Below are 14,023 nucleotides of genomic sequence, written 5' to 3' on the forward strand. Positions count from 1 at the left end.
AATAAATGTAGCTGGCTGCAGAAAGCAGTGAGGCTGCACCCAGCCCTGAAACAGCACAAGGATCGAGCCTGCCCCAGGGCCCTGCTCCTCCATACCAGGTGCACCAGTTGTGGGCAGACAAGCTCAGCAAGGCAGGATCCAAGTGTGGAGGGGGGGGAATCCCGGTGTGGGCTGAGAGGGTTCTGTGTGAGGCAATCCAGGTGCAGGTGGCTCAATGGGGGATCTGGATGCACTGGGGCTTGTTAGGAGGTTCTGGATGCAACGGTAATGGGACTCTGCAGGGGGGTCCAGGTGAAGGTGGTTGGGGCTCAGCATGGGCAGGTCTGAGTGTGAGGGGATAGAACTCAGCAGAGGGGTCGGGGGGGGGCTCAGTGCCATGGGGATCCAGGTGTAGCTGGTTGGGGCTCAGTGGGTGGGGTTCTGGGTGTGGGTGGCTTGTCCGGGTGGTCCAGGTTCAGGGAGAGTGGAGCTCATTGGGGGGGTTCTGGGTGTAGGGGGTGATGCTCGGCAGGAGGGTCTGGGAATGTGGGGGCCTGGATGCACGGGGGTTGGGCAGATGGGAGGGATCAGTACCCTGTACAGTGATCCCTTCCCATGCAGCTGAGGAGCCATGGGATGTAGGAAGTGTGTGTGGGTGTGAGGAGGAAGTGTTTGCAGAGCTTCCTGCGCCTGGGGAGAAATCTGAGGGAGGATCTGACCCAGCCCCGGATGCCGTGCAGGGGAAGAGGAAGGCCCATCGTGCCCCGCCCAGCCAGGACTAGAAGCTGAACCTGATGCAGGGTAAGAGCCAATAGCTGGGTCTTCCACAGTCCCACCCGCTGCCCCATGGTAATTTACCTCTCTGCCAGCTGCTCTGGGCCCTTAAAACATACTGCTGGGGAGGATCGTATGACAGCTCTTGTGGCTTCCCTTTGCTTCCCCATCAGAAAGTAATTTTTCTATGGGAAAGCAGAGAAATCGGCAGGAGACATAAATTCTGCACATGAGCAGAGGTGCAGAATTCCCCCAGGAGTACGTCAGGGACTGAGTTGTCTGTCTGCTGTCGTTGTAAATGAGTTCGCTGCATCTATTTAAGCACAATAATCTAAAGCCAGTTCTGCTTTGGAAACTTGCCAATATAATAACGTCAGTGTAAGGTGTGATTTTTATGATTATTTGTATACCAGCAAAAGCCCTATTATAGATGCTATTATAACAGTATAAAACCATCTGAAAGCCCAAAAAGTCAGCGGAGTTCCACAAGGGATGAACTGGGCCTACAGTGTCCAACATCACACACTAATCCTATATCCCGCAGTTACCATGGCACATACATGCACCAGAAAAAGGGGAACTGGTATAGCTGAAACTAAGAAAAATACATTTTTTTAAATTGCACTATGAATTTACTAGAGTAAATACATAAAATAAAGTAACTGCACCCTTCGCAAATCCATAAAACTAAATATACACATTACCTGATTCTCTACTGCTTTCCACCTTGTGTAATTATGGCTGTGCAAAGAGGGTGTAAAATGCTACCAAATCAGAATGGCACCAGAATAGTCACTTTCCAAAGGAGTAAATGTCTACACAAGGTGCAAGGCAGGGCAGAAACTGACTTTTCAAGTTTTGGCCAAAAATGGATTTTTTCCTCCATAAAAGTTGTGAGTGAAAGGGGGATTGAATATGACAATGCCTTTGTAAATTAACCACAGTGTCTGCAATACAGCTGGGAATAAATCAGACTAAAATTTCAGCTCCAGTAGAAAATTTAGTTTATTTTGCAGTAATCTTTGAAAAAAAAAAAAAAAAAAAAAACGCTAACTAAGCAGTACAAAAAAAAGATATTGCTTGGTCACACAGACCAAAAAATGTATACACCATAAAAAATATATAGAAAAGTAATGCCCCACCGTTAATATTTTGCATGTTTTGTGATCTTCACCTTTTAAAAATGGTATTACTACATTGTTCATATTGCATAGTGGTTTTGGATTCAAAAAATATTTTTTACTTATGTTTACACTTAATATTTGCAGAATGACCTGTACTGAATCAAGTAGGCCTCATGTAGGAATAGCTCTTTTCTAATGCTCTCTTTGGCAAGTCAAACAAGCCCTTTACATTTAGGGAAGGTTAATGTAACCAATGTTTAACTGCTGGAAGTTATTTGTACTCCTGTTCAATGATTTCTTTGATCCACGAAAAAACCTGTGTGCTTATTTCCATCATAATATCGTCTGCTGTTCGTCCTTTTACTGCCATGCCATGGTTTGCTTTTTCAACCCAATGAATTTTTTTAAGGGTCTTCATTTTGCTTGCCACACCTTCCAATAATTTCTATAAAAATCAAGAGGTAAAAAATTATTACATGCCAGAAATTATGTGGATGGTAGTCATCCTTTTGTCTATCCTAACATAACAAGCAGCAGTTGAAAATGCAAATAGAATTCTGAGTGCATTTAAATCAATTGATATACTGTTGGATTACAATGTCATAATCTGTTAAATCTCTTCAGAGTACTTTGCCCAATGTTAGTCACTCACATGAAAAGAAAGTCCAATAAACAAAGAGAAGGACGTATCTATCTGAAGTCTTCTCCCATAAGCCACTGAAAAGCCATCCAATCCTGCTGCTAATGGGTCAACACACCAGCAACAAAATGGAGGAACCTTCACAGACATGTGAAGGCCAGTCTCATAGGTCACAGCAGATAATGGAATATCAGTAGAATAGTTTTAGAACTAGCTCCTACTCTGTAGGATTTTCCCCAATAAAAGTAAGGGACTTACTACACAGACCTAAGAATTTTCACGGTAAGAGTGTATACTCCAAGCACTGCTATTCTGTTGTGACCACTCATTAAAACGTCATGACATGCCAGAAGCACTTCCTAGGCCTGGACAGTTAAGTGCTCAGAGTCCTAAATCCTAGCAGGATTTTGTAAGGATCCTGTAACATGCATCCCAAATCTAACTTACATATATCTACTTTGTGGGGAAAAGAAGAGAAGATAGAATGTAATGTTCAGCAAGGTGTGGAGTTTGACTGTTACTAGCACTTGGTTCTGCAAACCAAACTCCACAGAAGTATCCCTTTTTCCACAGGAAGAGAGAGCACCCCTGAGCAAGCAAATTTTGCCAGAAATATTTTTATTTGTCCTGAAAAATACACTGAATATATTGATAGTATAGCACAGTATACACTTTGTGTAATCTGAAATGGTAGGGGAGCTAAGATTTCTTTAGAACAATCAGGTCTATACTCCCCAAGGCCTTTTTTTAAGTAATACTTGCCATTTGGTGCTATCTGGTCCATTCAAAAGGCAAACAAAATTCTGTTCAGAGGTATTTTTGGGCCCCAAGGATAAGCTGTCTGTAGTAGGGATGACCTGGCAATATCTAGGGAAGGTGTGATATCCATCAGAAAAGCATCCCAACTTTCTCTTTAATTTGGTGGTAGAGTTCCCTGCCTGGAGCTTCTTGCAGCACATCAGTGGTTGGAGAAGACTGTCAATTACCATCATCATCTTTGGATATTAGTGCTAAGCACATTTGAACAGTTTCCTATTTCCTCCCCTTTGTAACTCAACTCACTTTTTCACACATCTCATCTTCTGATCCTGAGACAAACAGCACAGGACACTTAATAAAAAATAAATCTTCATCCCGGAGTTTGGACTGAAGCTTTGGTCGATGCAGTGGATAAGATAAACATATCAGACCGTGAATGAAATCCTCATTGTCATCCTGGCTAATCTGACGTGTCACAGAGGCAGCGGCTCGTGAACCCATCGAACGACCTATCTCCCATTTAAAAATAAAGAATAAAAATTATGTTTACTATCACATCATTTACATTCATATGAGAAGCACCATTCCTAAAAGTTATCCAATTTAGTGTATGTTGTAACACTAATATGGCATATACTCTACAAAATGACTGTGAAGGAGCAGCTGAGAGACTTTTGTTCACCAGGACATTGGAGACCACCACCCAGAATTTTGGCGCTGTCAGATAATTGAACTGGGGGCACTTAATGATTTTGCATCCATTATAAAGAAAGCAACAGAGGATCAGAAAATGGAATACTTATTTTGGGGAGTGGGGAAGGGAGCAGGGTAGAATGACAATAAGTGGGCAATAACTCATATTTAAGTGGGATGTGTGAAGAACGCAGAAAAACTAGAATTCAGGACCCTTGAAATACTATAGAACAATGTTTACTATATTCTTGTACCACAAGGACATAGTATTGACTTTTTCCATGCTGCCTTAGTCGGTTAGTAGTAAAAATAAAGTTCCTGTGACCCACACTTCAAATCAGGCCAAGATATACACAGTGGATTTATTTCAAGTATCTACTCTAGTACTTTAAACTCCAGTGTAAACATAGGGATACAAACTGAGAAGATGAAACCTGCATGAGGTCATTCTACGAGTGACAATGTGAGATCATCAAGGTATCTCCCCAAAAGAAGTCACTGGTGGATCAAGTTTTTTGAGGTTCTGGAGATGGCTGGATTAAACTGTTTGTGAGGTCTGTTGGAGTCAGAGGGGGTTTGGTTTTGCCTTTAGCTTAATAATGGGAGGAGAATTGGAGATCCTGGAATAATGTAAATCCTACTAACCTCCAGGCAGGCGCAGTTACCTACAAGATGACCTAGAGAAAAGGTCTGAGTACTGAATAACAGTAACAAGAGCTAAGATACCAGTGGCACAAGTACTTTCACTATTCATGCATATATATTGAAGTGTATTTTTCTTAGTTACTCAATATTTAAAAAAAAAATGTATATTTGATATCCAATTTGTTTTTAGGTTTTCTTTATATAAGGAAACACATTTAGAACAGGTATAAGCAGGTACTATTCCACTGACCTACACCACGTATGAATTCCTCTTACTTTGATAACATGTGTATGTGTGTACATATATAAGTAAATCCATCTTTTCTATTGTTCTGCTACTACATGCAGATACAGGATATGTATAGATGGGGTGAATACTTACATGGCATTCAGTTTACCATGCAGTGTATGTTTTATTAAATAAAACTTGAGTTTTGTATAGTGTCAGGTTACAGATCACTAGAGACAGCTTGTCCTAGTCCTTTCCCTGCAAGTCCAGGATCTAATATGGTTTTCACGTGGCTAAATAAAATGTACACAAACATTAAACAGTATAAAGTGACAAAAGGTAACTTTTAGACAAGAACTGGATCTTATTACTCTATTATAGATTTTCTAAATTACAGATCTTTGTATGGAAACAGTTTTAATAAAGAAAAAAGCTAATTTCTTTCTATATATAGTTTGGAGTTAGACAGCTGAAGAGAAAAAGTACTGGAATAATAAGATTATTACTGAAGAATAGATTGTAAAAGTAATATTGCTAAGTAGTACTGTTCTGTATATTACATATGTTATTTAACTACCTAACACTCAATACTAGTAAACGACACTATCAATGAAGTACTTAATTGGAAGTATATGGAAATCATAAGTGATCATCTGATTTCAGTCCCCCTAGATATCCATCCATATTCTCCCTCCGTTATATCTGTGTCAAATTATGGGTCAAATAATATATTAAGACATAACTGCGCAGTGTCCTCGGGATCTATGGGCTTCATGGCCTCTTGCATCAATCCTGAGGACTCCCAATTTTTCCCACCCCTCAGGAATGGGAGAATTATACAATGTACTCTTCAAACCACCATAAGGGGTAGGATTGTAAACAAAAACATACACCCCTCCCCCTTACCTCCAAGAAAGACACCAGAAAGTTTATATTCACCAGAGGACTTTAAATATTCCTAAGGAAATGAAACAGCATTTTTTATTTGTTTAAAAGACAGCATTTTAAGATACATGATAAAAAAATTGTTGTTGCTGAAGTATCTGAAATTGGATACTTCCCCCAATAAAACAATCAATTTATTTATACGTGATGTTTCTTCTCCTCACTTTCTCACACCCACAAACAAGTACTTCTGCAATACTTTTAACGAAAGAACAATTTAACAAGCCCAATACTCACAAGCTATCCTACAATAATACACCAGTGCGTCTAAGGTAGATGTGATCAACGTAGTGATGGAACTTTTCAATCTCAAGTTTACTAAAAGATTATGAATTATAAATAAAATATTTTAAAAAATTGAGAAGTATCCTGCCAGTGTTATCTAAATAAACATTCAATACAATAGCATATTTCTGATTTCCTAACCAACAATCTGGTTAGAAAAACAGTATTATTGTGTACTTTTAAAGAAACTTCAACACAAAGGTCCTCAGAAGGCCTGCATTAATATCAGCAAGATCTAATTTCAGTAAAATACGGCGTTAAAACACAACATATAAAAAAAATTGTGATATCAAAGTGTGAGGGGAACCTCAGAGGGCTGGACTGTGCTCTAGTCTTACTCAGCCAGGTAAGTGAGTACGACTCCCTGACTCACTTGCTAGGCACTACCTGAATCTTGGGTGCGGGTCTGACACAGAGTGCAGCGCCTGCTCTCCAGATACAAGGTACGGACAAAGTCTTGGGTCTACCTCCTACCTAGGGTTGCCAACTTTCTAATTGCACAAAAACAGACACCCTTGCCCTGCCCTCTGCCCTGCCCAGTCCCCAGGGCCCTGCTCCTGCTTCACTCCTTCTCCGAGGCCCCACCCCTGCTCACTCCACCCCACCCTATCCCCGTCGCTGGCTCTCCCCCACCCTCACTCACTTTCACCGGGCTGGGGCAGGGGGTTGGGGTGCAGGAGGTGGTGAGGGCTCCAGCTGAGGATGCGGGCTCTGGGGTGGGGCCAGGGATGAGGGGCTTCAGAATATGGGAGGGGGCTCAGGACTGGGGATTGGGGTGTGTGGGCTCCAGGAGGGAGTCTGGGTGCGGGAGTGGGATCAGGTTCGGGAGGGGGTTCAGGGCTGGGGTGCAGGAGAGGGTTCAGGGTGTGGGCTCCAGCCTGGCGGCACTTACCTCAGGTGGCTCCTGGAAGCAGCCGGCATGTCCAGCTCCTAGGCGGAGAGGCCAGGGGGCTCTGCGAGCTTCACCCAGCTGCAGGCGCTGTCCTCGCAGCTCCCACTGGCCACGGTTCCCAGACAATGGGAGCTGCGGAGCTGGTGCTCAGGGCGGGGCCAGCGTGCCACCCCTATGCCTAGGAGCCAGATATGCCGGCCACTTCCGGAAGCCGCGTAGAACCCAGGCAGATAAGGAGCCTGCCTTAGCCCTGCTGTGGGCGGCCACCCAGACTTTTAATGGCCCAGTGAGCAGTGCTCACCAGAGCCGTCCAGGTCCCTTTTTGACCGGGCGTTCCTACTCCTACCCTCTGGCTAGCGTAGCTGGCCTGGGCAAGAGGAAGGCAGGAATAAGCTGCACCCTTTCAAGGGCTGTACTCACTCCCACCTGCCCCAGGGCTGAAAAAGAAAAAGAAGGTCTTCCTAATGGCTCAATCTTGTCTTGAATGATTATAGTAGAAGGATGTCAAATACAACAAAAACAACTTACGCAAAGGAGGAGGAAACTGAAAGAGCTTGACTTGTTTAGCCTAGCAAAACAAAGTGAAGAGGGAATATTATTGCTCTCTATAAATATATTGTTTGGGGGGATTATAAACACCATGGAGGGTAAAGAGCTATTTAAGTTAAAGGAAAATGTTGGCACAAGAGCAAACGTGTATAAACTGTCCGTACGTATACGCTGGAAATTAGATTTCTAACCATCAAAGGAGTGAGGTTTGTGAAGAGCCTCGCAATAGAAGTTGTGTGGCAAAACAAATTAGTTAGTTTTTAAGACAGAGCTGAATAAGTTTATAAGCAAGATTTATGACTTTTGCTTGTGGTGACAGGGGGCTAGTCTCAGCAGCCCTAGGGGTCACTTCTGGTTCTAGTGTCTTATATTTCTAAAATCTCATGCTTCAGGGCTTCAGTCAGTCATCCACGGGAGTCAAGAAGGAAATTCTCCTGCCCCCTGTCCATCCCTGGGTACTCTGTTTGGCTTTTTTTCCTCCACAGCTGAAAATGAGACACTGGACATGGAGTGTAGGGCTGCTCTGAGGTGGTATAAAGTATTCTCTCTCAGGTGCCTGGCTGGTGGGTCTAGCTCACATGCTCAGGGTTTAACTGATCACCATTTTTTGGTGATGGGAAGGAATTTTCTCCCAGGTCAGACTGGGGACCTTGGGGTTACTCACCTTTCTCTGCATCATGGAATGGGGTCACTTGCTAGGATCTTCTGGGTATATCTAAACAAATCAATTCTCTGCATTGGTGGTACCCCAGTCCCTCCGGTTTTTGGCCCGTGGCACCCAATAGTTTAATCTTCTGAAGACTGTAATACCGTGATCTAATTCTGGCTGCTGGGTGCCAAGGTGGCTGGAAGGTCTGTGATATAGGTCAGACTAGATGATCTGGTGGTCCCTCCTGACCTTAAACTCTATGAGAAAAGCATTTTAATACTTAGTAGTGACAGGAAATGAAATATGTAAAAAGCATATGATGGCTTAAGTGGATTTTAATAAAAATTAAATTAATTTAACAAGTAGACTGGAGTGTTGCTGTGACTCTAAACTTTCCAGAATTTAAAATACAATCTGGTCTTTTCTTACCACAACTGTTTTATATGCTTTAGTCCTATAAGCAATGTTAAGGCCTTTACAGGTAAATCTCAAGCACAGAAGTCCATGGGATGCAAGATAGGCTACCAAAGAAACTAAATGAGAGAAATTCATATCTCCTCCAGCTCCATGAGTAAGAATCACTCCGTGTGTTAATATCTTGTCTGGGACAGAAAAAATAGCATCTAGGTATTTATTTCCAAAAGGTATTTTCACTTTAACCTAGAAATAAAAATAAAAAAAAGTAAGAAAGAAATATTTCCAGTTTGTACATTCAGGATATCATGCCATAAATAATTTGCAGTTATCACATTGTTCTGTGCTCTGATACAAACATAATGAAGGATGGCTTTGCTATTAAGGCAATATACTAGCAGTCGAGAGATCTAGTTTCTTCTATTCTTGTTTCAGTCAAAGACTTCCTGGGTGACCTGGACAAATCATTAATCATTCTGGAGAAACTGAGACAGCTGTAAAATGAAGATAATGATGCTTCTCTAACTTACAGGGGAGTTGTGAGACACATAGAAACACTGTCAATTTGAAAGATTTTATATAGACCAAGAGAGAGAAATATATTGTCAGGTACCATAACAGCCTACTCCCTCATTTTTTTTAAACAATAACAGTTTCCCTAGAAAATTTCTCTCACCCATGTGTGGAACCACTTGCAGAATCCATGCAGGTGAAACAGTAAAAAATAACTATACAAAGAGTGCTTTCAAATGAACAAAGTCACCTGAGGAAAAAAAATGAACCCGGCTTCTTTCAGTATATTAATTTTAGGCATTACATGTAACCACAATAGGTAAAAATGTTTTAAATTGACAGTGTCCCTTTAATTTTAATGTTTGAGGGACTCAGATATTATGGTGATGAGTGCCGTAAAATACTTATATGAAATAAAATATTTAATTCAATTTCAAAGAAACACAAAGAAGGCACCTATCATATACTCTAGGTGCCTCTGGCAGCTATTTAAAACAATGAAACATGAAAGAGGACAACAAACAACATAGCAATAAGTGATTATACATTATAGAAAAGGGGAAATGAGGAAAAATGCACCACTCTTCCCTACATAAGGTCCTTCAAATAACATCTCCTTTCCCCAAAGGCCGTTGTAAAAAGATACATCTTGCAGCATCCCATGAAGATCCATACATTTCAGCTATTTTGAAGTGGGGGAGTAATCTGGAGCTAATGAATTCCAAAACTGAAGAAATATGCCCTGCCAGTAGCTCCCTCTCTTTGCACAGCTGCCAAGTTTAATTCTGCTCCTAGTTTGACATTTTATGCAAATTATTTAACAAGCTAATTTGTACATTACATGCAAAGTATTTGCATAAACCACAATCTTGAGTCTATGTTCAATACTGCCCTGAGCAGCGTTGGAAGTGAGGCATGGAGCTGAACAAAACTTGGCAGTTCTGGCTGGTGAGGATGCTCACTTGAGGGGGGGCTGGTGGATAGCTGGGTACCAGTGGGGGAATCTAAGAAGGAAGTTAGGTGGGTGGTTGTTGGGGCTGCTGGAAAACAAAAGGATACTGGGGGTTTGGGGACTGCTGAGGATACTGGGGGTTTGGGGACTCATGGGGAGGCAAGGGATACTGTGGCTGGGTGGGAGTCTAGCATAGGGGTGGGGACCTGAGACCAGTATTAGGCTCTCTTGGGCTGCTGCTGCACCTCCTCCTCAAGCTGCTCATTCCTGGTCTTGGTCAAATAGAAGGAACAGCAAGAAAAGAGGCAACTAACTGCCTTGTCCACAGGCACCTCTAGTGAGTGACCAAAATACAGAACTGCAGGTGAATGCCTGTTGCCTCCCCACAGCTCACCTAGACAAGTGACATTTCAGGTAAGATGTGTGAATGCACGACATGGATGTCAAAAGCATGACTGCAACACAAAATGCATGTTGGTAGCCCTGTCTTTTATATATAGTAAGGGAGCTCCACCTCCAGAACTTCCAGTTCTCAATTACAGCAGTATTGCACAAGGTGAGAGGTGATCTCTCAAGGCAGAAAAAGTGCAAGCCATTTAGGGCTGTGTAGGTCAATTCGAAAAGCATCTAGCGGGGAGAAGCCCGGCAGGCCACAAAGCACTGGCAGCAGCTCACTGTGAAATACAAGTAACTGCTGTAAACTGTACCGGCTGCAATTTCCCAATGGGGTTAAGATACAGCCCCAAATAAAGCATAGTGCACTCATCTGTTAGGTACTTATATGGACCCATTACTATAGCATCTAGCACCTCACAATCTTTTTAAATGTATTTACAAAACCCCTGTGATATAGGGAAGTACAATTTCCCCTACAAAGAGACTAAATGATTTGCCCAAGGTCATGCACCAAGTCTGCGGCAGAACAAGGACTTGAACTCAGGGGTCCTAAATCCTAGGCTAGTGCCAAGTGGACTGAATACTGGACCATCCTTCCTCTCTCAGTGATGACAAAACATGAATCACAGTAGTGAAGTCTGCACTAAAGAGAAAAATATGCAACCTCTTCGGCAAATTGAAGTAGAAAGGAAAAAAGAAAGATGAAAGCTAGTTGTCCATTTTAACAGGGCATCAGAACACTACAATGTTTGGTGGTTCAAATACAAAAGGGGAGTATTTATTTATTCAATAAATCTCTCATTCAAAAATCTGTCAGTAGATTTTCCACCCCTCCATGGATAATTTATTTTGATCCTTTTTGTAAGTTTGTTTATAAAACCTGAACTTTGAGCTAAATTTGATCTGACAATTCCCTTTTAGTCTTGTTAAAGATAACAACAAGTGCAAGGTAACAACCACCACAAAAACCCACCTGCATTTGAAAGTCTAATTGATACTGTACAGATCAGATTTATCCCTTCTAATAGTTTACTTCAACTTCGTCAAATAGCCAAACAAAATAAGGGTTATTCCAGCAAAAGTAAAACTCCCTGCGTTCAGGAAATGAACTTGCAGCGAGGAATGAAAACGCACCTCTGTAAACCCACCCATGTTGCTGACGGGCCTTTCAGAAAACAGCAGGACAAATCTCTGTAATAAAAAGGGTTTTTTTATATTTCAGCCCAGGGCTGCACGAGCACCCCGCGGGGGGGGGCAGGGGCTGGCAGGCGCCAGGCACAGGCTGCCAGCGGGGAAGCCCGGCTCTGCCACAGCGACTGACGGGAGGTTACTATCCAGCCCCTCCGACTTCTCTGGTCTCGCTGCCGCCCCCGGGCCCGGCTCTGCCCCCAGCAGGGGGGAGCGGCTGCCGCGGCCTGGCCTGGCCGCAGGGAGGGTCGGTTCCGAGCCGCCGCCCCGCGGCTCGGCTCAGGCTCAGCACACACCGGCCTACCCGCCCCACCCCCACTTATACAGCGGCACCATCGCCCCACCCTGCAGCGCCGGGCCGGGCCGGTTACCGCCGAGCCGGTTCCTTCTCCCCCGCGGAACGGGCCGAGCCCCGGCCCCGTAGCAGCCCAGCCTCGCCCGCCGATCGCTGTAGGGAGCATGCGCGGACGCGGGACATGCTGGGAGTTGTAGTTCGCTCTCAACTGAAACTAACCGCTCCCGGGTCACCGCGCGCGCGCCCCCCTTTTATCTCCCGTTGGAAGCCGCCTCCCCACCCAGACTGCGCTGTGCGCTCGCGCTAGGGCTGCCAGGTGTCCGGCTTGCGCCCGGTGGAAAAGAGAGCCTGCTGACCGGGCTGCTAAAAGTCCAGTCGGTGGGGCTGGCAGGCTCCCTGCCTGCCACGGCTCCGTGCAGCTCCCGGAAGCAGCGCCACCTCCCCCCTCTGGCGCCTATGCCTAGGAGCAGCCCCGGGGCTTCACACTCTGCCCCCACCCCAAATGCCACCTCTGCAGCTCCCATTGGCTGGGAACCGCGGCCAATGGAAGCTGTGGGGGCGGCACCTGCGGATGGGGCAGTGCGCAGAGCCACCTGGCCGCGCCTCCGCGTAGGAGCTGGAGGGGGGACATGCTGCTATTTCCGGAAGCTGATTGAGGTAAGTGCTGCCCCGAGCCTGCACCCCTGATCCTCTCCCATGCCCCAACCCCCTACCCCAGCCCTGATCCCCCTCCCACCCTCCGAACCACTCGGTCCCAGCCCGGAGCACCCTCTTGCACCTCAAACCTCTGATCCCAAGCGCCAGCCCGCACCCCCAGCCACAGCCTTCAACCCCCATGCACCCTAACCCCCTGCCCCACCATGGAGCCCCCCTCCCACAGTCCAAACCCTTTATTCCCAGCCCAGAGCCCCCTCCTTCACCCCAACCCCCTCATCCCTGGCCCCAGCCCTGAGCCCTAACCCCCTCCTGCACTCCAGCCCCCTGCCCCAGCCCGGTGAAAATGAGCGTGTGAGCAAGGATGGGGGAGAGGAGGGATGAAGTGAGTGGGAGTGGGGCCTCGGAGAAAGAGCAGGGCCTTGGGGAACGGGGTGGGCTAGGGTGTTCGGTTTTTTACAATTAGAAAGTGGGCAACCCTATTGCCCCCACAGAGTGGGGCAGGGAGCCGGGGCGGAGCAGGAGCTGGGAGTTCAGGTTGGGGGTGGCACTGGCTATGGAGGGGTAGGCCCTGAGGGTAGCATGCCATGTCCACCTCTCTGAATCCCTTGGTTGGACATTCATGGCTTTGGAGCAATAGTTCAGGTCATTTGGCATGAAGGCTTTGTTTCTGATTGGGCTTAGGACAGAATGAAGAGTAGTAAATGGAGTATATGGCACAGCAAGAACCTGAGGGTTAATTGTGAAGAATTACTATCTATCTTGTGACACTGAACTGTCATGTGACCTCACATTTGCATGAGAAAATAGTCACCCTTGCTTTACCAATAAACTCAGTGGAGGGTTTATGCTTCACTGTAGCTCACCATCTCTCCAAAATAAGAATTCATAGGAACCTGAGCGAAATGATGATTGTTCAGCTGTTGCTTTGCTCTGTCACCCGTTATTTAACAGAGCTTGATTTGGGTTTGAATACCATTCCACATCGCAAACTTTTTTTGAACTCAAATATTCATGAAAAAGTTGGCCTGTGAGTGATAATGATGTAGAAATAATTGTTATTCTTTTAGAATCAACCCATATCCCATTGAAGTGAATGGAATGACTCCCATTGATTTAATGGACGGTGAAAATATGTGCTCAGAGCTACAGTACACAAACTTTCTGGCAGCTAACAGGATACTGGATCAACAAGGTGTTTAAAAAAAGAACATCTGAACTATATTGTGCAGATTTTAAGTACAAATATCCAGGTGCCATCATTTCAGCAAAATTTCCGAGTTTGTGTAATAAATAGCAGGATCAATAAAAGAAGCATTCACCTGGTAAAACAAAATGTAGTGCAATCATAGTAAAACTATGACTGTAATATGTACACCATGGGATGCTTCACACTCAGTAATCTACACAAAGTATATTTTATTAAAATACTCTTCCAGGACAGACTG

The 14,023-nt window shown here is 44.6% G+C and overlaps 1 protein-coding gene across 1 annotated transcript; it reads right to left on the reverse strand.

Annotated features, from left to right (window-relative positions):
• Positions 1-1,915: 1,915 nt before the first annotated feature.
• On the reverse strand, positions 1,916-12,015 carry TEX30 (testis expressed 30). Its single transcript, XM_065422263.1, has 6 exons — positions 11,971-12,015; positions 11,573-11,629; positions 8,593-8,823; positions 5,750-5,801; positions 3,580-3,785; positions 1,916-2,322 (listed from the first exon to the last, which is right to left on the reverse strand). The coding sequence occupies exons 2-6, from the start codon at positions 11,588-11,590 to the stop codon at positions 2,149-2,151; spliced, it is 681 nt and encodes a 226-aa protein (XP_065278335.1). The 5' UTR covers positions 11,591-11,629; positions 11,971-12,015; the 3' UTR covers positions 1,916-2,148.
• Between the last annotated feature and the right edge of the window lie 2,008 nt (positions 12,016-14,023).

This window comes from Emys orbicularis, chromosome 1 (assembly GCF_028017835.1).
Source record: "Emys orbicularis isolate rEmyOrb1 chromosome 1, rEmyOrb1.hap1, whole genome shotgun sequence".
NCBI classification, from domain to species: Eukaryota; Metazoa; Chordata; order Testudines; family Emydidae; genus Emys; species Emys orbicularis.

What these genes read in the sequence shown, in the direction of transcription:
- TEX30 (XM_065422263.1), bottom strand. An exon ending in TTCTGGTGTCTTTCTTGGAG is followed by an intron (nt 3,786 to 5,749) that starts GTAAGGGGGAGG and finishes AATGGGAGATAG; the next exon opens with GTCGTTCGATGGGTTCACGA. An exon ending in AAGATGAGATGTGTGAAAAA is followed by an intron (nt 2,323 to 3,579) that starts GTGAGTTGAGTT and finishes TGATTTTTATAG; the next exon opens with AAATTATTGGAAGGTGTGGC.